This window comes from Rhipicephalus microplus, chromosome 9 (genome assembly GCF_043290135.1).
Source record: "Rhipicephalus microplus isolate Deutch F79 chromosome 9, USDA_Rmic, whole genome shotgun sequence".
Classification (NCBI taxonomy): domain Eukaryota; kingdom Metazoa; phylum Arthropoda; class Arachnida; order Ixodida; family Ixodidae; genus Rhipicephalus; species Rhipicephalus microplus.
The window spans coordinates 96,168,964-96,192,229 of NC_134708.1; the positions used below are offsets into that span (position 1 = coordinate 96,168,964).

At 41.6% G+C, this 23,266-nt stretch overlaps 2 protein-coding genes across 2 annotated transcripts in view; both read right to left on the minus strand.

The window, feature by feature from the left end:
- LOC119163149 (uncharacterized) overlaps window positions 1-23,266 on the minus strand; it is a 61,188-nt gene that overhangs the window by 19,975 nt on the left and 17,947 nt on the right. Inside the window, exons 2-3 of the mRNA XM_075874512.1 lie at window positions 22,605-23,018; window positions 9,875-10,276 (exon numbers count right to left, since the gene is read on the minus strand). Of these exons, the coding sequence (XP_075730627.1) occupies window positions 9,875-10,276; window positions 22,605-23,018 (816 nt within the window). The remainder of the gene's footprint in view (window positions 1-9,874; window positions 10,277-22,604; window positions 23,019-23,266) is intronic.
- LOC142772033 (uncharacterized) lies at window positions 4,440-9,938 on the minus strand. The gene is made up of 2 exons (XM_075874109.1): window positions 9,800-9,938; window positions 4,440-8,409 (listed from the first exon to the last, which is right to left on the minus strand). The coding sequence occupies exon 2, from the start codon at window positions 8,357-8,359 to the stop codon at window positions 7,967-7,969; it is 393 nt and encodes a 130-aa protein (XP_075730224.1). The 5' UTR covers window positions 8,360-8,409; window positions 9,800-9,938; the 3' UTR covers window positions 4,440-7,966.

Consider the following 23,266-nt stretch of genomic DNA (forward strand, 5'->3'; position numbering starts at 1 on the left):
TCTCCATTCAGAGCACTTATGCTTCAATTTAGTCCGAGTCTCCGTTTTGTGTCTAATGATGGACATAATGATGCCTCCATCCTTTTTTTGCCTTGCAAAAAACAAAATTATTGACAGCGTGCATGACTGTTAGACGTACATGCCCAAGCCCATAAAGTCTACACGTGGTGTGATAAGATGTTCTAGCACAGAATGTACAAAAGCTTGTATTACTGGACTTTACACTGTTCTAGTTAGAATATGGGGACAGGCATGCAATATTTTTAAGATGTAAAGTTCAAGAAAATGCTGATAGACAAATGTGTTCTGTGGGAGCGCAGGAACAGGGCAGTAGGGAGAGAGGATTAAAAGGGAGGGAGCGGATAATCTGCCGTGTGCAGCAGTCGTGCTGTTTACTCTATACCTCCCACATGTGGTATGATGCACATTAACCAAAGTAGGCGCTACATTAAAGGGCCCTCCAACACTTTTCAGCACGGCCACTAAACACTGTTGATTGGCACTCGGGGCTCCTGAGAACACGTGAGGTAGACATAGCATTCCTTGCACATGGCATAAAATTATTTTACTAAAAACAGTTTGAAATCACTCCCTCTTTTCTCAGCAAATGATGCTGCAAGCCCTAATGATTGCTCCATATATAAACCCAAAGTTAAGCCCGAATGATCACTCTATATATAAACACAAAGTCCACAGCCATTGGTCGATGTGCCAGTGCACTCACTCGCGAGTACACTGGAAACCACACGTTCAACTAAAAAAGAGAAAGTGCTTAATGTCATAACATGTGCTGACAAACACATGCGGCAAATTGTCTCTGCCATTACCCCCCTGCATAGCTATCAGTGCACTCAACGTTACAAGAGGAGAGAGAGAGTGCTTAAAGTGCACGATAAATCTTTGTCACTCCGCTTGTACTGCGGGGTTTCCAAACATTTCTGCAGCAGTCGAATGATGAGGAAACAAACTTCTTAAATGATTTCATTTAGTGACGACCTGGGAAAATGTTGCAGGGCCAGTTTTTAAATTTTGAATTAAAAATTTTATTTGGAGATTCATCAGGTACGAATGGGCTAACGGCGGATGCTACTGCCTGACAAAGGCCCTTCTACCCTTAGAATGCATGAGGGGGGAAAACAACGCATAGTGGAACAACACAAAACCAGTAAAGATGCTCCAGAATGTATGCAATGGGCCATCAAGAATACAAAAAGTACAATAGCTAAATATGAAAACCACTCATTGTTGGGTGACTCAACAATAAATAGTTTTACACCATAACTAGAAGTATAAGGTCTGTTATAATTACGCAAATATGAAAAGTGGGCTATAAAACAATATTTCAGTGCAAAACAGGCCCTAGAAGTCGCCGGCTGTAAATCTTGCCCATCGCCATTTCGCCATGGCATCTGCAACATCGCACGCAGGAAGGTGTAGTGCCGTCGTCCTCTACCAGTCCCAGCCACTGAAAATCGATAAATTTTAGTGCAAAGCAGAACAAAGCTAAAATGTCTCAATTTAACGTACAACTGACCAAGAAACAATATCATTTGCTAGTTAGCTTGCTTGTTATGTCACAGCCTGCGAGTGCTCCAGTGTAGCCCAACACTCAGGGCACTCACGTGTTTACTGAAATATCCAATTAAGTGCACGACCAAATGCGCTTAAATTTTGCCAGCCTACTAGTGAATGCACAAGGACTAACCCACATAAGAGAGAATATGATAAAAAATTGGATGCATGGCCCCTCTAGAGGGACACAAAAAGCTAATAACAATTTATGTCAGAGTGAAAGCTCAATGTATGACAATGCCTAAAGAGGCAATATTGTCAACAGCAGTGCCCTACTTACTGAGAAATTTAGCTAAATTTATCACACAGCATGTGCCACGAGTGGGACAGTTTTAGAAATGATCCTGATGACGCGTGAGCGTTCGACCACAATTATTCGCGAGTATTTAAGATAGTTGCAATAAAATAAAAGAATCTTTCGTGCATCAAGAGATGTTATAAAATGCTGCTTGTCCATTTCTGTTTGATTTATAAAAAAAAGAACCGCCTGGCGTTACTATGGGGACTATCGCGAGTGGTTGAAAAGTTGTTTTCGCCTGCTTAAGCTGAATTGATGGTGCCATCTAGTGGAGCCCAGTTGAACCAAGCAAGCATAAAACTTAAATGGCCAATGTCGCTGCTGTGCCTTCCACTACTTTCACACCACTGCTACTAGTGTAGACAGACGCACAATGAAGGCAGGCAACATTGGGCATGGCAAGAGTGACGTCGAAGGACCACTTTCAGGCGTATGATTTAAAGTGTGCTAGTGCGATACAGACCACTAAAATTTGATTTCATTTTAAAATAAGCACTTTTTAGGCAAAAAAACCACACTATGTGTTTTCTGGATCGCTATTTCAACAATCAACATCGATTTAATATTTGCCCTTAGTGTCACTTTAAGTGACTTCATGAGCATACGTGAACTGTAACTAATAATTTTGACAAAGGAGCACACTGTTGCCCATTTTAACTCTTGTGTAACAGTGCTCCCCAGTTAAATAAGAAGACTGCTCTCACGAAAAGCAAGAAAGAATGAACGCAACAGACCACATTAGAATAAAAGCAGATGATTGTCACAGCAATACTTCGTTGACCTTGTACCACAGAGAAAGAATCTGTTATGCCGCAATAGGTCCAGAGGACAGCCAAGTAAGGTAAAAGTGGAAATACAGATTTTAAAGCAGCACAGCGGGTGACACTTCAGAAGTGTTTCAGTCACTTATATGACCTTCCACGTGTGAAATGCATAAAAATAGTCACACCATTTTGTATATAATAAATCTTACCAGATTTTCATCTGTAACTTAAATAAGTAGAGGTTACATACATTTTAGATGCACTTGCTAATTAATAAACTTCCCTGTTTATAAATCACTTAATATGCCTAAGAACCAAACAATTGAGTGTATGCAGCTCTTCACTCACCGCTTTGCATTACATCGATTCTCACAGTGTATGGGATCTGCCGGAATTAGCGACAATTTCTGTTAACACTGCTGCAACCGACAATTGCTTTTCACAATTTCGTGAAGCATTGGGGCTTTTGCTTTAGGAAAATTGTTCATGAGATTGACTATTTAGGTTATCACTTTTTTTTTTCTAGTGTGACTATTGGGTGTTTATTCTTCTCTGAGCAGCCAGGGGAACGAACGCTGTCATTTCTGTGTTAACAACACTCAATCAACCTACACCACCTTCTTCGAGGCACTGGTGAACTTGAAAGTAGGCGCTAAGATGCTCGTCTCGTGAATTGATGAGCAATCCCTTTCACGATCCTTGGCACTGAAGCCCGTTCAAAGATGAAGGAGCGGATATGGCTGCTTTCACTAAAAAGGGCAAAGGGAGTTCTTACAGAAGAACTTTGTATGCACCCAGAGTTCTCAGTGACAAAGCTTTTTCTTGAGCAACATTGAAATATATTTTTCTTAACAGTTACAGCAACAGTTTCCCTGCTTTGTATGTTACACTTCGCTGCTACAGAACTCTCTTCTTTGTTTCTGAAGCAAGTGTGAGACCATGAGCTAGGTCAGTGATCTATTTTAGTTAGTGCAGCTTGGTAAGGAATTTCATTTGCGAGATTAGTGATGATTTGCATTACGTTTTGTGCAAGGTGCTTTGCACTTGCAAGTACACCGAAGCCTCATTTTAACAAAGTTGCATATTAAACAAAAATAGGTGCATTATATAACAATTTATTCCTAACACTATATCTATTGCGAGACTTTTTTTTTATTTACCAGTATTTTATTATATCTGGGTTCTTTATATTGAGGCTTGATTGTATGGGATGAGTGTTGGAACCTTCAGCATTTCAAGCACCTTTTCAGGTTTATGGTGTACAGTCTCACGTTGAATTGTACCAGCCCTATCTCACAAGATGAAGATATCATGCTAGTTGCAAAAGAAAGCATTATAAGTCATTGTTATCCTAAGGGTTTTTCGCCCAACACTGACTCAACCCCATAATGGTTTTTTTCCAGGACACGGCCCAGCCAATGCACAGCTACACGTGTGAAAAGGTCGATATCCCCCCATTAGCTCGGGCCCGTGGTGATGCTACTCACCAAACGCCCACAAAAGCAGGGGCCCCAGCGGGAATTTTAAAAAGGTGCAGCATGTGGCATTACCCAACAGTATTTAACCATTGAAGAGCTGACTAGGCACACTGATAACATTAACGATAAACACCTCTTAAGGCAAATGTTGTGAAAGCAAATGTTCGAATACTATGGGCAATTGGAAAAGTTTTTCAGCAGATATGACATCAAGAGAATCTGCTTTGCTACAAACTACTTCATGATTCAAATTAGCTTTCCTAGGGTCCATCACTGATGAGCCTCATCGCTTTTTTGAGTTATTGCAATCAAAAAGTGGCTAGTTAGTTCTGGTCTCAATAAAAAAATTCATTTCGTTTCATTTATTACACCTAAGGGTTTGAAGGCAATACACAAGGTGGACCCTACACACAGGTTTCAAAACAGTAGGATAAATGCAATTGTTAAGTAATCAGACAAAACAAAGAGAACAAACAAATGTCACGGTATTTGATCATATGACCATGACAAATTTCAGACAGTTGATAGACCAAAATTGCCTTTGAGAAATCGCCCTGGCGTCCTAAACTAAAATAACTTCATTTCTGGTATCATACAAATATACATAAAAGCAGCAAATGACTGACCCAGGTTGGACGAAATAGACCGAGAGTGCTCAATGTCACCACCCTCAAACATATAGAACCAAATAACTACTCTCTATATTATTTATTTTTCATAATAAACCAATTTTTATTTTTAGCAAAACCTTTTTGGTTTCCCCAGGCATATTATCGCCTCTTATACATCTTTTCTTTTATTCCCTAGTGTAAGCTATATAAAAACACAAACACACAGTGGTCAGCAAGTACGTAATAAATCAAAATGCAGCATACAAGAAAAAATCTGCAGTAGATCAGGTTAACACCACGAAATTATTTTTATTTCTTTGGTATGGGACAGACGCTTGATTCAATTTCAATGCCACAACAGATTAGGTGAACTTGTCAACTGACATTTTCAAGACGAAACAATAGCCCAGACACCCAGCCATGCACAGTGAAGTACAAACTGGGTCAGCATACTTTCTGTTCTTACAATCATGACACTTGTTGATGAGTAACAATCACAGCCATTATCACCACCTCAACAGATATATTCAACGAATGTTTCCCAAGGAAACTAATATGCTGTGGAACACCTCGACATCAATGAGCTCGACAGAGCCTGAGGTTCTTTATGATTGTACAGCACATGAACTTCCCATTTCTAATTGGGCAGATGTTTCAATACACACTACGGGAATAGCTGTACTGTGTACATTTTCCATTTAAATTGCCATTAGTGAACAAAAAAAAAGACAGCAATCGAGCTGAACCATTTGTTTGCACATCTGAATGTAGGTACAGTTAGCTGTGAGGTGTCCCCTACACATTGGCTGCACATGCAGGAGTACAACAGTCGAAATAGATTTCGAGGCGATTTTTGGAGCGGCAAAATGTTACTTTGTGTAGAACTAAAATGCAAATTGGGAGCAGATTATAAAAAAAAAAACAAATTCATTTGTTATTACGAAAGACCTAGTCTGAAGTCGTATAAAAAAGAAGGCTTACATTTACAGAAAAAAAAAGTACAAACTATTCGACATCCCGTAAACCGTGCATAGTGAATATGAGCACTGCTATTTCAATAAAAGTAGTATTTTTAACAACATTACTCAGCAAAAAGAAGTCCAGATTAGCACGTCTCATGGCTGTCAAATCTTTTGACAGACTCTGAGGATTCAAATGTGGATTTGCCAAGATGGTGACCTTGAGATTCACCAGATTCATAATACTGAGGGGTTGCGGAAAAAGAAAACTGGCACAGAGTTTTGTTTCTTTAGGGCTGCATAAATGTCATACAGTGCTCCAAATGATTGCGCTTAACTTTTTTAGACATGAGCGACCATATTACTACTCCCAATCATGGAGTCTCACATGCATGAGTAAATGAACAAACTGTGCTGCGTACCGCGACTAATGCTAACAGCCCATTCCAAATCTTAAAACGCTTTTCCGCAGGCCATAGATGTAATGCAGTGAAGGTGGTGCGGCATTCTGCACGGGCTAGTACAAGGCCAAGCAATTTCCGAACCTTTACGGCGCTCCTTTCTTTTCTCACGATGGGTTTAGTTTTAGGGCAAAAATGTCTGTGCTCACTTGCAAGGCGCGTTTGAGTAGATATTAATTAGGGGCCCCGGTATATTGGCCAGATGACGGCTGTGGATATCTAACGACAACTAACGTGATTGCCAGTAATGCCTGTGTTCGTAGCCCGTCGAGTTTGTTCAAGCACAGTAACAGCAATATGAGCTTCCAGCTTTATTTGCTAACATGCCACAGCCGGGTTTGCTGACTAAAAAACTTATATTTCCTGCGAAGTGTTGCTGGCTACGGCAACGCATTTTTGTCTTGAAGTTGTGTCGTCCCACCGATGGATATCTGCTGCTGGAAGCGGACTGATGGGCACGCTGTTAGTTTACCTAGTTACTTTAGCTGGTCAATCGAATTTCGCGAGTGCCCTGGCCTAATAAGTATTTTACACCATGGTTTAAAGTTAGGGTAAGCGCGCCTGGATCCCTAGATTGATTGACGACGAAAACTGCAGCAGCGTGACCTCCAATTCTTACCACTTTTCGCTAAAACTAGCGCAACTGAGAACATTTTGAGGCTGGTCAGGCATTTTGGAACAGCGTGACACCGTTTCGGTAAATTTTATGGTTTTGGCGCAGCTGGGTGCAAAAATAAAAAATGGTATCGAATTGGTGCAACTGTCTCACATCTGCACATGACTCTGAATAGAACAATTTCAGCACCCTACTTGACACACGACCACTACAATGGCAATCAGTAATCTCAAAGCTGTGTCACAGTTCTCAATTTAAGCAGTCACGATAGGTGAATTTATTCTCAATAGATCAGACATTTTAAAACACAGTAAACAGTAGGAGCTTAATATGTCAATTTATTCCTGTTCCGCAAGACTGCACTAACATCTCTCGCAACGGAGAGTGCCACAAAAAATACTTCATTGCCTAGCTGTAATACACGAAAGCTGCTCAATTCGTTCACTTCCTTTTTTTTTTCTGGCAAGGATGTTCGGATAAAAAAGAAGAATGCCAATGCAGGACAGCTCACCATTCTTGTACTGATGCAGCTGGACACACATCCCCCAAGCCTGGCCTTCTCACATCTGCTGTTACTTCAAGTTCTGTCATTTTTTGCCTGCTTTGGAGTCACGCCTACCCTGACATTGTATAGTGTTTAAACAGGTCTATTGTGAACTGCCAGTTACCTTTATCGGCAAGAATTTTCTCACAAAGAGAACTGTTGGCCACATTTGCGAAAAAACAGACATAGATAAATACACACATGCAAACCCATAGTCACAGCTCGTAAAAGCAGAAAGAAAAAGAGGCAGCAGTCATCCTTCACTTCATTGCTGTGCATTACTTATCGATCTGTCATTTGTACGAGTCATGACATATTTGCCTTATGTTATACCTAGCCAAGATTGATTATTCATTGAGGTTTGCTACCTGAGGGGCTTACGAACAGTCCCACAATGTTTTCACAACACCTAAAGCAACTTATGAACAGATAACTTCCTCGGGGGACACGACGAGTACACATGTGACAAGAAGTACGAGAGGCTGTGAACTAAACGGCTAGGTGTTAACATGTCCACAGAGAGCCGGGTACATTCTGAGTAGAGGTTTCACTGAAAGGAATCTGGCGCAGCTTTCCACAAAGCACTGATTGAGAGCGGAGGATTCGCAAAGATGCAACTGAAGTTTGTTACCGCCCTCAGTTGATTGATGGCAGCTGCTGCTCTCAGTTGTGTTCCTTCATGTGCTTGGAGAAGGTGATCTCGCAGGCGAATGCCAAGTAGCAGCGCTCGCAGAGGTACGGCTTGTCGCCTATATGGCGCCGCACATGCGCCGCAAGCATAATTTTCTTAGTGAAGGCCTCGGGGCAGTAGGCACACGTGTAGGGCTTCTCTTTTGTGTGGGAGCGCATGTGCCTCTTGAGCTCACCAGGGTACATGAAAGTCTTCCCACATTCCTGACACTTGTGAGGCCGAGGGTCGATGTCGAGAATGCGAGCGAACGGCACGAGAATGGTGGGCTCGGTCACGATCCATGCGTGTTCCCCGGAAGAAGCAGGCGATACAACTGCAGCAGGTGGAGCAGCTGGTTCTTCCGGCCATTGTAAACACTCTTCCATTTCCACTTTAACAAAGCATTCTTCAGTGTTCTCTCTTATGGAGCACAGGTCTGCAGAAGTCAAGAAAGGAAGGTTAAGAATTGCAGCTTGTGTATTTCTGAAGCTATGGTGTACTTCAAGCATGGCTAGGCCCATATTCACAAAACAGCCTTATCCTGCTCTCCCATTTTCCTTACTGATTCTGTGCCTTTAGTGCATTTGATAAACAACGTACATCAGTACTGAGAAACAAATTTTTAGTTAGTTACCCTATTACCGTTCTTGGTCTCCTAATAATGTACAAAGAACGCATAGAAACATGAGAAAAACATGAAATAGAAATAAGGTTGGTTTGTGAATACAGCCCTTAGGAAGTTACAATTCAAGCCTGTAATAAATGCTTGTTGCAAGTGTAGCACTTCAGTGATTTGTCTCTGCATGCATTACAGTGAAGTTGCCGACATGACAATCTATAAACAGGGGTTCTGCAATTGTTATATGCCTGAATGGTTTTTGTTATGTTGGCCATTTTTAGGCAACGACATTTACCGCAAATGTTTACAACAAATACAAATATGTACTCATCTGTACAGAGCTCAACTTTCAGCATGCCTTGCCTCATTGCAAACATTGTAGCAGAACGGACTGTTAAGATAGTTGGCTATCCATGAACACTAAAAACAACTCGAAAATGATGAGCACAAAAAAAAAGAGAAGTAGACTATAAGTGGCATGACTAACAGCAACTTATTTGATTTGCACTCGCCAAGGTTAAATATTGATTTTTAATTGTTCGTTTCTTCCATACATTTTTCCTCTTTCCATTGCTGATATACGAAGCATCCTTGGTATACCAGTAAGAGAAGGAACAAAAATGGAGGATTTAAGTTCTAACTTTCTTAGCATTACCACAAAAGTATAACAATAAAATATGCAAGGACAGAACACAAACGGCCCAATATCAGAAATGTTAAAATGGTAGATAATTTTTGAGCTGCCCTAATATACCACCAAAAGCTCGAACGCTCCAAGAGTCAACAAACACTGCGAGGTCTACATGACTATTTCATCGCATTTTCTCACAAAAAAAGACCGCATTAAAATTTACTGAAATTGAGAGTACAGCAAAGCATACTTGACCAACAGCATAAGAGACTGATTAAACTAGTCTGCTACTTAAGCGGCTATCAAAGAACACCCGAAGTCTTTGTAATAACTAACGCAACTAAGAAAAAAGATTTTTCAGGAAACATTATTAGCAGCTACTTGACATGAAGCATGACAGGCTCCAAACCCTGCAGATGTGGGCCAAAACTTCCACGGTCACAGGCAGGTGAATGCTGAATAGAGTTGATAAGACAAGGAGGGGAATCTGGAGCAGTTGCTCACAAACACACCGACTGAGAATGGAGAACGTGAACAATTTTAAAAACTAAACTAAAACCAGTCACAAGTCCTCACTCGACTGAGGGCAGAGAATGCTGGAAAAAGGTGCTCAGTGATGCTGCTGCATGTGCTTGGTGAAGGTGCTCTCACAAGTGAAGGCCATGCAGCAGCCCAGGCAGAGGTAAGGCTTGCCACCTGTGTGGCGATGCTCATGAATATTCAGGAACTTCCTCTCGGAAAACGACTTGGGGCAGTAGCGACACTTGTAGGGCCTCTCTTTAGTGTGGACACGACAGTGCTTCTGTAGGCCCCATGCTTTAACAAAGCCCTTGTCACAATGCGGGCACTTGTGAGGCCGCGCGTCGATGTCGACAAAGCTGGAATCTGCGACCGGAGGGCATGGCTGTGTCCCGACACTCGCAGAGTGTTCAGACGAATCTGACAATTCGCTTGCAGCAGGTAGTTCAGCTGGTTCTTCTGGCCACACGTCACAATCTGTCATTTTTCCTGTCACACGAGATTCTTCAATTTTCACTCTCGCAGACCCTGGATCTGCGGAAGTCAGAAAAGAAAGTTTGAGAACAGCAGCTTGCAAGCTTGTCTATTTCTGAAATAGCAGTTCATTTCAAGGACAGCTAAGAAAGCGATAATTAGAGCAAGGCATAAATTTTTCTTCCAGGTATCGCACTCAAGTGGTCTGTCTCTGCATGCATCAAAAATACACTTCCTGACACGAAATTTCAGGAACGAATTTTGCTACTTTTACATGACTCTTGCTCTGTGCAACTTGCTTCATATACATCCTCGTTTTTAAGCAACAACTTTCAGTACAAATGACTACAACACATACAATTTGCATAAAACTGAAGTGTCATTACATGCTGAATTTGTGAAAAAAATTTTGTTTATGCATTATTATTCAATGCACGTGAAACGGCAAGGACATTCACAATGTTCTCATCGTGAAAATCAGAAGTCACAGAATGACATAGACAACATTAAAATGCAGTAGATGATAGGCACAGCATCAAATACAATACACACGCATATTTCATGCGTTAACTAAATGGATGTATTGGTCAGAACCAAGGAAAATGTTAAACAAAGAGGAAACACATAAAGTATAGAGTCTATCATTATAGCATGTATCAGAAAAGCATCTAAAAAACCACGAGCTTCTGATGCAACAGTAGCATCATTGCAGCGTACCGATTTGTCTGTTTAGCTCGTCTACAGAAACATTTTTTTTTTTTAACTTTTAAAAACAGATGTAACTGAAACAACAAAATTTTCAAAAAGTCAGTAAGGACAGAAACAGCAGCTCAATCATGCAGATGTGGATGCGCACTTGATGGCCCCACACATTTGCACAGGCCTAGTCACATGCAGGAACTCGTCAGATTGCTCGCCGATGTCGGCAGTACTATCACTGAAGGCCAGGACGGCGATCCAGGCACCAGAAGCCAGCAGTACAGTCGCGGTTGGAGGGTCAAGTGGTACTTTCGGCCATGTGGAACGTTCTTCGATTTTCACTCTTACGGAACATTGCTCTGCGTTATTCAAGAAGGAGTGAGGAAGGCACTATGCAAGCTTGTGTGTGTAAGTACATGTCTTAAGGGAAATAGTGTAAAAATATAATGAAAGACGGACGAACAAGGATGCACTCCTGCACACATTTTCTGATAGAACAAGCATACTTGCCAATTTCAAGGATTCTGAATCCGGGAGGTATTTGCAACGAAAGGGGGTTACGTTGATTTATGTGCCCTTCTTTTTTTTTGCACCAAAAGAAAACAAACAAATATAAATTAACTGAAAAGAAAAGAGGGGTCCATAAACATCGGCATTTCCTTTCTATAATGGCTTGTGGAGGATGAACACACGAGAGTAGGGTTTCTAAACTACAGTATAAGGTGCGGGTGTTAAAGGGTGTGTGCGAACATTTCAATCTCTTGAAGTTTTGCATCATCAAAACTAGGAAAACCTATTTCTGTCAAAATAACTCTAATATGTCTTCCTGGGACACACGTGAACAAACGGGACGGCGCATCCGGCTGCTTGGAAAGCATTGGTAGAAGCTTCGCTTGATACCAACTGAAAAGCGAATGCCAAAGTATAGCCAAGGTACACAGATCAACAGGAATACTGTTACTAGATTTTTTGGACAGGAATGCAAAGATGCTTCTAGCCTTCTTTTAAGCCTTTATTGCCTTTAATCTACCACTGTGTTAGCCGCAAGCCTTCGGTTAGTAGTCGCTATTGATGATCGCATCGCCGCTTTGCACTCAGAGGCCTGACACAGCTCTTCCCTGTGCCACAGTGAAATACCTTTCAACGCGACAGAGCTCATTAGGCAGAAATTGCAGCATAAGCATCGTTAGTTGTGAGTGAAAAGTTATCACCCTGTTCGTCGCTGAAAAAATTGAGAAAGATCCAAATAAAAAAAAACTGGCACCGTATCTGCATGTTACACTGAAAATGTCGTCGAAAGACGGGTAGTCTTGCGTCTAGAAAGAGTGAACAAAACGTTTATTTGATGTCCTGCGCAAGAACATCGGTGAATGGTATTCTGGAAGTGCTGCGTTAGAGTGCCTCGAGCGTGCAGCGGAGGCGAACGAGCCCATCAAGTCACATTACGCATGAGACATTAGTGCTATCTGGCAATTATCTTGATAAACGAAGCGCGCGTGCCCTGCGCGCCCGTCTCGAAGGTGATAATGTGTAGAACTCAAGGCCACGGGTAGGTGCCACCACCGTGTCATCTTAGCAAAGCGTTGGAAACACTTGCCTTTTCGTGCAAGCGTTGCGTGGTCAGTGCAACGTGATAGACGCTAGAGTCCTTATAATTACTTATGTATACCTTTTCTAGTAAGAGACACACATACAGAATATAGACATATTGTTATGGTGCCTCAGATATGCGCAATAATTGCTTTTTAATTGACAATCAGACAAATATGAACGCTAAATTTTGTGCAATATTGGTGGGCGCTGCGGATGGGGTCGGCCGTTCGGAGTATCATTTGGCCACTTTAATGCCGTTTAGGGTACCTTAAGGGCGGACAAACAGATAAATGTACAAATAGACAGACAGATCAAAAATTGTTGCATCAAAGGTCCCCAAAAAAGACTATCGTCTTTAATAAATAATAAAAGTGTACGGGTTCCAGTGAGAATCGAACCCAGGTGATTTGCATGGCAAGCAGGTGTTCTACCATGCAGCCATGCGTCTGCTTGAAAATGTGGCGACAATCATTTTCGGGCCTTACAAAAACACGCATACTCTATAAAGGTTTCACAATACAACACGTAATATCGCAGTAATATTACGTGTTGCAAGCGCACATTTCCACTGGGCATCAGAATATGCAATTGTTATAATGACATTGTGGTTTGAAGCCGGCCACCCACTACAAAAGCCACACACGTTAATGCGTGTATTGGGTGCTTATCTCCGTCTTTGCACGTACCTTAAGACCACATAATGGGTGTACAGCAAGTTCAAAATATTTCACGCGCTCGATTGCTCGTGGTTCATGCCACCCATTTAACAGAATGCCGCCATATGCAAAACCTTCACAGACACAAGCCACCTTATCGATTACATTGTAGGAATCCATAACTTAAACTGCTCGAGTAACATTGTACAATAAAAAGTATGTGCTAAGTTGTTGAAGTATGCACTAAGGACAGGATATCGCAGTCACGTTCAACTCATAAAGGCAAAGTTTAAAGGTGCCTCGATTTCGTTTGTTTTTTTTTACTTAAAGGTACAGCAAGTTTCCTTGCTTTGTAAGATATTTTATACTTCAAGGACACAGCAACTCCTTACTTTTGAAGCGAGGGCGAGACCATAGGTAAGATGAGTTTGCATTTACAATTGGTGCAGTATGGAAAGAAATTGCATTTGAAAGATGGGATTTGCAGTTCATTGTGAACAAGATGCTTTGCATCTGCAAGTATGAGATGAATGTTGGAACCTTTAGCATTTCAACCAACTAGTTCGAAAAAGAAGCATTACAAGTGTCGTCAACAACTTATTGTGCTTTCACAACAAATCCTCGTATAACATTTAGTGCAGGTTGCTACAGTTCCCTAGCCAGCACCTCCACCAAGTGTTGTATGGAAATTCATTGTGAAAGCAGTGACCACTTGGCAGTCAGGGTAGCACTGATCTGACAGGAACGCAGATCTCGTGCACAGCAACAACAGCAGAAACTGGTCTTCCTCTTCCTCAATACACAAGTCATGGTTATCCTAAGGGCTCTCTCGCCCAACACTGACTCAACTCCAGCCTCACGCTTTTCCAGGACATTGCTCAGCCATGCACAGCTATGCGTGTCAAGGGGTCGATACCCCCATTAGCTATGGTTCCTGGCATCGCTATTACCCAAACACCTGCAAAAAACAGCCTCCTTGCAGGAATTTAAACAGAAACAGGCCGAGTCTGACCTTTACCCAATTTTTAGCAAGAAAGGGGCTGATTTGGCCAATCAATAAACACTAATTACGGCTAACTTTGCAGAGCCATATTCCTGGACAATGTGGGAAAGTTTGGTTTTTATCAGACATAACATTAAAACATTTTCCTTAATACAGACTGCTGAATGGTTGAGATTAACTTTTGTAGTGTCTGTCAACAATGGGCCTTCTCACTTTTTTGAGTACTTGCAATCAAACAATCGTCAGCCAGATCTGTTCCCAGTACAAAACAACGCCATAATGCCTGCCGACGGAGACCACGGCATATTTCAGACATCTGGTATACCAAAATCGCCATTGAGATATTGGCCTGGTATTACAAACAAAGATGCATTTATTTGTGATCGCACATCAATTTGAATAAAACAGCTGCTCTAACATCTGTCGAACTGTCCCAACAACTACCTATGACAACTGTTCTAGATTGTACAAAATTTACCTAGAGTTCTGAAAGTCGCTACCCTCAAACATAAAAAAACCTTTAGTAATTACTTCCCACTGTGAATCAATCAATCATTATCTTTAGCAATGTTGTAAGATGCACCTGGAATGTCGTCACTTCTTTCTTATCACATTTTTTTTCTTCTGCTTCCAAGTACAAGCTATACAAAGTCAAACTTATCAGAAAGTACATGCATGATGCAACATCATTGTGCTGTGCCTAAAAGACACGAGGGAAGCTGGCTCTAGAGGTGCAAAGTTGGGTCACAGCAGAGCTAGTAATATCCTAGGTAGTCCGGGTGTGTCCAATTCTCAATTCAGATTAATACACACAATCGGCCCCATAAAACTAGAACATCCCAGAGAAGCTTGATGTAATACCTCAATCTATAATTGGCATTGATCATGCTTAGTATAAATTATCAGTACTTGATTACACTTAGACTAAACCTTACAATCAGTAATTAGTATTTTCCTGTGCTTGGTATCAACAATTTTGTCGGAAATTTGACCTGAGATTCCATGAGTAAATTTAGATTAAGTTTGATCTAATTTGAGTTAGTTATGCACAGATTAACTATAAAATACCATGCTCAACTATGCTTAATTATATTTCACTAATATAACCTCGACTCGGTTTTATTAGTCATAATCAAAGTACATAGGACATGAGACACGGTACTTGCTTTGATAACATGCAACCTCATTAGAAATAATACAGTGTATTATAACTAATAAAAATTAAGATTAATTAGTACTGAATCAGTCATTATTCATAGGTATCTTCTAATGAGACTTCACTAGCCTTATTGGGAATATGACTTAGATCGCTCGATTTCTGTGGCTCACACATATCACTTATGATGGTTTTCGGGTGAAGTGAACCGCTGTAACAGGAAGCTTAGGAACTACTCCGTAAATTGAGCAGTAGATTAGGTTAAACGCATGACAAGTGTTTATTTCCTCAGACCACAACAAACTTTTGGGACCATTCAGCATAAAAAAAAATTAACAAATGCTTACACACTCAGAAGTTGTAAGTCTACCCTCAATAGCTCAAATATTCTGAACTGAGCAAACAAGAAGAGAAGTGCATACCAATTTCTTCCCCGTTTATCCCAAAACAGGACTTAAATGAAACTATTTGTAACAAAGAGTAGCTACTCCATTTTATAGCCAATACATGTGGAGCCTTGGTTCATTCTCTTGAAATTTCCACAAATAATTTCACACACATACACACAAAAGACTAGATGTCAGGGCAAGACAGCTAGTCTTTCTTTTTTCAATGACCAGTTGAAAACAGCTGAACACTGGTTCCAGGCAATGCACACCTGCTCCTGCATTTATGCTAACTTCTATCATTTTCCTCCTGCACCTCAGGGCCACTTATTCAAACATTGAAGTTCCTGAGCAGGTCTAATACTGACTGCCAGTCCCTCATGTCAGCAAAAGTGTTGTCACCAATAACAATTGTTTGGCACAGTTAGAGATATAAGTGGATAGATACAAACATGCAAATTCGTCGCTGCTGGTGACAAGACAAAGAGAAGCTAACGCACCTCTCTCTGCCAGTGGCTGCACATCACTCATTAAGCAATGCGACCTAGAAGCCAAGGACTACACCCCTTCATATACCGTATTTGCATCATGTCAGACGTTGGCAAAAACTGATTTTTAATTTAGTCTTCTACCTGAGGGGCTAAGAATAGTCTCTCAAAGTATTTTTTCATCACTAAAGCAACTTGATAGCCTTCTTCGAGAAATACCTCTAAGACCACACAATTAATAGCCTCTAAACTATGCAGCTGGGCTTTAAAACATCCACGTTTACGGCCAGGTAGATGCTGAATAGAGTTGATCGACCACTGAAAAAAAAAAAAAAAACATTGTGAAGTTGCTCACTAACCCACTGATTGAGAATGGAGCATATGAACACTTTCAAAGACTAAACTGAAGCTCGTCACGAGCCCTCACTTGATTGAGAGCACAAGTTGCTTGTAGAACATGCTCAGTGATGCTGCATGTGCTCGATTAAGGCGCCCTCAGAGGTGATGGCCATGCAGCAGTGCTGGCAGAGTAGAGGCTTGCCACTTGTGTAGTGCCGCACGTTGGTGATCAAGGCATTCTCGAAAAAGGCCTTGGAGCAGTAAAAACACTTATAATGCCGCTAATTCATGTGGGTGTGGAGGTGTCTCTCCACGTGCTACTTGATGATAAAGCTCTTGTTACAATGCAGACATTTGTAAATGGTTCCTTTTAGCAGGAGACTGCTGTTTTCCCTTCTGAAGAATTCCTGTTTTGTGGCCGGTACTCGTATTCACGTATTTATTAATTGTAACTCCTCCAGAAAGCCATAAAGAAGGGTGTTTCAGTCTTTCAAAAATAAATGTACACAGCTCAGGCTAGTGGTGCAAAGCAGGACTAACAACAGTACTTGTGGCCACCCTATATTATTAGCAAGGTCATAATGAACACCTGAAAATATGCAAGTTTCTAATTAGTAGTGTTTCTTAACAATCTTCCTTGGTAGTTTACTATTTAGCAACATCATAACTTGTATGACTTTTGTACAACATTATACACCGGTGTTAATAATTTGAAATGCAGGCGCAAGCCAAATTAGTGTGCTGCACAAGCTAGGCACAGCTGAGCCCCCCCCCCCCCCCCCCTTGTAGCTTTCTGCATATGACACGATATTGCACTTTCTGATACTCGGCCGCCCTTGAACATGCGACGATAGGTTACGATATCAAGGTGACATCACAAACTTTAGAAATCCATGACATATGTGAGATTGTGTCACTTTCTGAAGCTGTTGCCAGCAACGCCGCCCACAGTAAACTATCACGTTCTGTGAAGCATAATGCTTTCGCTTCAAGAAAATCGTTGACAAGAAGGACCATTTACATTACTTTTTTTCTAACTTGGCAATTAGGTGCTCCTCTTACCGCCACTGATCATTACTATTATTTCAGTGTTAACGGCACTAAGTCGACCACTGTCCCCTTTTCCATGGTATTGGAGGATCAAGCGTTAGGCACTGAGACACACGTCTCGCGCCTTAGTGTTCGATCAATTTCAGTGCCCTGGACACTAGTGTATGCGAGCCCTTCGAAGATAGAACAGCAATGGCCGCTTGCGTTAAAAAAAAGGGTAAAAAGAGCTATACAGAGAGTCGGCGTGAACCTAGAAGCTGCAGTGACACTGCTTTTCCTTAGACGACATTGAAATAGTGCCTTCTCAAAAAGTGAAACAACAGTTTTCCATTTCTTCGTTTTTTCTTCATTTCAGAAAGAACAAAACCGTGAGCAGGATGATCTCACGAGTAGCTGACGCAGTGTGGTGAAGTATTACGCTAGTGAGAAGGGTGATCATTTGCATTAGATGTTAAGCTAGGTGTTTTGGATCTGCAATTGTGGTATGTGTGTTAAAACCTTTGGCATTTGAAGCATGTTCTTAGGCTTAGGGTGTATAACCTGATGTTGACTTGTACATGCCCCGCCTTATGACACAAGGGCATTATACTATTTCCAAAAGGAAGCACTAAAAGTTTGGCTGTAAAGATTTTCTAACACTCAGTTGACTTCACCCCTGAATATGTTTCTTTAAAACATGGCTCGACCATGCATAGCTACATGAGCGGGGGAGTTGAAACCTCCCCGGTTGGCTCGGGTCCGTGGTGACGCAACTCACCAAACGCCTGAAATAGCAGGCGCCCCTGCGGGATTTTACGCAGCAACATGCCGCATCTGACCTTTACCCGCTGTTTAGCAGGCGACGAGCTGTTTAGGCCTGCCTGTAACAACTTAAATAAACACATAATAAGATGCATGATGCACTTTGCTAAGTTGCATTCTTGAATAACCTCAAACATACCATCCTGCAGCATAGACAGACGAATAACTACTCCTTCTGTCATTAATTTCCCATTGCAAACCACTCTTATTATTTTTAGCAAAAGATGTTTGGATAAGCTTGGCATGCTGTCACTTCGTGTCCACTTTTTTGTTCCGCTACACACTGCAAGCCATGTAACCCCACACTCGTATGAGGTGCAAACTAAAGAAATCATAAACGTAGGGTACATTCTTAAAAAATGTGAGGCAGATCAGGTTAACAGCACAACACAGCTTTTATTTCCTCAGATTGTTACAGATAATTTGATCAACTCAATGAGCGAACACATTAGCTGAATTTTTCAACAGGCACCTTCAACAGCAGTGAACCACACCGCTGCCCGACAATTCACGACAAAGTATGAATGAAGTCAGCACACTTCCTGTTTTTACAATGGCAGCACTTGACAATGAATAAAAATAATTGTTTTCTGGAGCACCGTTAGTACTGTCAGCTCAATACAATATTTTCTAATTGATGTTTCTCAAGAGCAATATGGTATAGAATGTATCAACATCACTCAGCCTGAATCCCTAATGTTTATTGCACTTACTCGCAAAATGAACACACTCACATAATAAATGCACCCCCAACTTCAGTTATCAAAATTTAGATCCTTTTTTCCCACGTAATAAACGCACGCCCTACATTCGTCCACTACAGTCCCGCTAACCGACACCTGGCGCCTCCTTACACATTGGATTCTTCTGTTTTTTATCATTATGCCGACCCACCTCGGCTCACTCCCTCTTGCCCCTTCGCCCGTTACTGTATTGTTTTTCTTACCACCTGTACGGGGCACAGGTCCTTTTTACCTGTGCGCCACAGCGGGGCTCACGAACGGTGCAAGTGTAGAAACGTCGCAGCTGAGCAAAAGTCACGAAACTGCCGAAGTCAACTGACGGTGACTTGCACGCGATTTTCGAGTGATGACAGGATCTGCTGTCACAAGGGTCATTCGTAACAATCACGCCACAGGTTTCAGGAAAACCAGAAAAAACCAATTGTTGCCCAGAAAATATCATGACAAAATCCTCCGCAACATGGTAGCACCCCCCATTCTCACTTTACTTGTTCTCCACGCGTAAAGGAACTTCTCATGTGAAAGCGAGGCAGCAGTCGTATTTTGTCGTTAATCTTGTAATTGACTGCTTGTTTTGACGCTTCAGGGGTAGCTTGCTGCAATGTTGGTTACTTGCTACAATGTCAACGTGTCGTCACAGTCGTTGTGTGAGGTTGCCGCGAAGTTGGCAAAGTGCGTCGTAGCGTTGTACACGCGCCTGTGAGCGCCACTCGAGAACACAGCAGATTTCACTGTTGCGATTAAACGATTGCTAGAAAAGATAGCCACAAAACGCTTTTATCGCGTGAGCAGGCGATGCGGGGACAGCTTGCAGAAGATAGCACCATCAATCACCGAAGCTGAGTAAAGCGCAATAGAGGAGCTGTTTCCAAACAGTGCACGTGTATGTCAATTGCGAAAGGCTAAGAGCAGTAACTTTTTTTTAAGTACTGCATTTTTTGCTCTTCTCGAAAAAGTTTTCATCCATCCTCAAGTCTACTGCAATTTTTTTAGAAAAAAAGTGTGTTCATTACCCAAGTAAATGTGGTATTTTGATGGTATACTACATAAAATTCCTATTGTAAAAGAGCAGAATTTTCACTGCACCCTGCAAGCATTGCTGCACTGGGCAACTTTTTGATTTATGATTGTTATTAGCAAACAAAGAAAGAGCTAATTAGTGAGCTCTACTGCTTGACTAGACATCTGGATACAGTCACAACTGCTGTAAGGTGTTCACTATACATTTATGGCACGTGACTGTACGGCAGTGACTAGCACAACTGAACAATGTCAACTGAAACTCTGAAGAATAGGACAGTAGAAGCATTTTACTGGAGACACACAAGCACTCTAACAACTGGTAATTTGCATGCACAGAAAACATATTTTGAGTGCAACAGAATTTCTGTTATCAATTAATGCATGGGGTACAATTAACACATGAGGTGTAATGCATGAGATGTATATCCGCCATCGATAACTTGGGAGCTTTGCATGCAAATTTATGTTCTTTCACAAAAAAGGCTGAATCAAAATTTTATGCAACTGAGAGTACAGTGAAAGCAGCTCAAGTTTCTAGCCATTGTATATGGAAGCTAGGGCTTCATTAAATTTTTGCACAAATATGCTTTGACAGGAAAAAAAAGACAATGCAAAACAGCTTCTCTCTTTTTTTTTTCATGAGTGCCCTGGTTGACAAAGGTTAACGACTTGTATCCATATTTACAGTAGCACTTAAGCTGGTTCAATATTGACTGCCAGTCAGCTACATTAGCAAAAATTCTTCGGCAGATAAAAATTGTTAGGCACAATAACAAATAACATAAGCATATATGTACACACATGCAAATTCTCCACTACTGTGGGTGACAGCACAAGCAAAAAAATTAAACAGCTGCAATGGCACTAGAATCGTGTCGTCTAAATAACACCGTACACGACATGCATAACATAATTTTGAAGTTATGTTCATAGCAGCATTACGCCAAGGCAAGCCAATGTTGGTGCCCACCAAGTTCATGAAGCGGCGGAAATAGCTTGAAACCAAGTCGTGTAAATCCCGAGGGTTCATGACATGGATGTGAATATTTTCATGTTTTGACCTGTCGATCATGCTCTTCATACACCAATGTCATGGCATATTAATTTCACTGCATATATATTAGCGCAGTGAAATGGCCATGGAGAACCAGCACAGTATCATTAAAATAACTAATTGAAAAAAATGAAGAAAACAAACCCGAAAGACAGGGACAGAGGGGGCACAAACGTGAGCACTCTTGTGCTTTCCTCGCCCCACCTACAGTGTTTACACGCTTGTAGGTCGACCTATTTTGCCTTTGAATACTCGAGCGGGGGGCTCAGGCTACACTTGAAAACTAGTTTCGGTTGTAAAGTCTTTTTGAAAAAATGATCCCCGCTTATTCCTGCGAAACTCGCTTTTCTGCCACCGAACTTTGATTTTGTACTCTTTGGAGATATCATGTTATTTTTTCCTTTATAAAATGTGCCCATGTTTTGTTTCTTTTTTTCACTGTGCTATATTGGAGAAAAGGGGGGGGGGGGGGGTGACCTAGAGATTCGTTCCACAAAAGTACAGCAATGCACAGCCACTCATCTGACAGGATGATCAAATTGATTATTTGAAGCTGCAAAGCTAGAAAAACAGCACGGTACATGTGTAAGTGAGGCCTCATTAGCACTGAGAGAGAAAAAAAATGGTTCCATAATATGTTTAATTAGGTACGCTAGCAACCGAAATGAGTGGATGATAAGTGCACGCGGTTATCAAACAGTTCTTTATTTTCTTCTGTACTGCATATATTTCATACAAGCCCCCTTTGATCTCTGCCTTGTCAAGCTGTTTTTCGTTACTAGACAAACCTCAAAATGAACTAGCCTGCTAAAAAGAACAAAATAAGTAAGTCAAAAAATTTATGTTAAAACTCGTTCTTTATGCTTGACGCACATTCATACCAGGCCATACCGTTCTTGTTATTAAACAAAGCAATGAAAAGGCCACAAAAGCACGAACAAGGTGTCATGTAGGGCATGATATATTAAACATGTGTGCCATGACTGTCACATTACAGCCTGTCACTGATGTTCATAGGAGACTTGCATCATGCCACACTAATTTTCGTATATATCCAGTTAATGAAGTAGCCACATGGCATGAAGATTGTAGGCAGATAGACATATTAAATGTGGCCAAGAATGTTAAGAAACGCTTCACATCACTTATAGGCATCACTTATTCACATCACTTATTCACACCACGTATGTGCCAAGTATCCACACAACTAGAAATAGTTGTGTCGTGTCAGACATTGGCAAATATTCGTTATTATTTTTGCGGTTCGCTACCTGAGGAGCTACGAGCAAAAACGTCGTGCAAGAGGCCTCAATCGCAGGTTGGAGCACTATAACAATTGTAAAGATATGACTGACAGTCACCACGAGCCCTCGGCCAATCAGAAGTAAAAGATGCTCAGCTGTGTTGCTCCATGTGCTTGACGTACGTGCTCTCAGACATGAAGGCAATGTGGCAGAGATCGCAGACATAAGGCTTGTCACTCGTGTGGCAACGCACGTGGGCAGTGAAGACATTCTTCTTGAAGAAGGCCCTGGGGCAGTAGGTACACTTGAAGGGCCGCTCATTGTTGTGGGAACGCATGTGCCCCCGCAGGCGCCACGACTCCGAAAAGCTTCTGTCGCACAGTGAGCACTTGTGAGGCCGAGGGTCAACGTCAACACTGCCCTCATTTGGGACCGGAAGTTGTCGCCGGTTCAGGATCCCCGCAGGCTGTCTGTGTGAAGCCAGTGGCACGCTCGCAGCAGGTGGGGGCGCCGGCTGCTCTGTCCTTATGTAACACGGTTCAATCTTCACTCTTACCGCACTTGGATCTGCAGAAGCCAAGAAAAAAAGGTTTAAAATTACAGCTAACAGGCTTGCGTATTTTTGAAATTACAGTATACTGCAAGCGTGATGATGAAAGCAACAACGAAGGCATGCTGTAAAGATCTATTCAAAGTTTTTCACTTGAGTGGTCTGTCTCTGCACGCACCAAAGCACTTGCCAACATCAAATTCCAGAAAATAGGTAGTACAATTTCATATGCCTCTTCTGCGCACCTTTATGCTGGTACCAACTT

Coding starts and splice junctions, on each gene's coding strand:
- LOC142772033 (XM_075874109.1), bottom strand. CDS start 8,359: ATGGAAGAGTGTTTACAATGGCCGGAAGAACCAGCTGCTCCACCTGCT.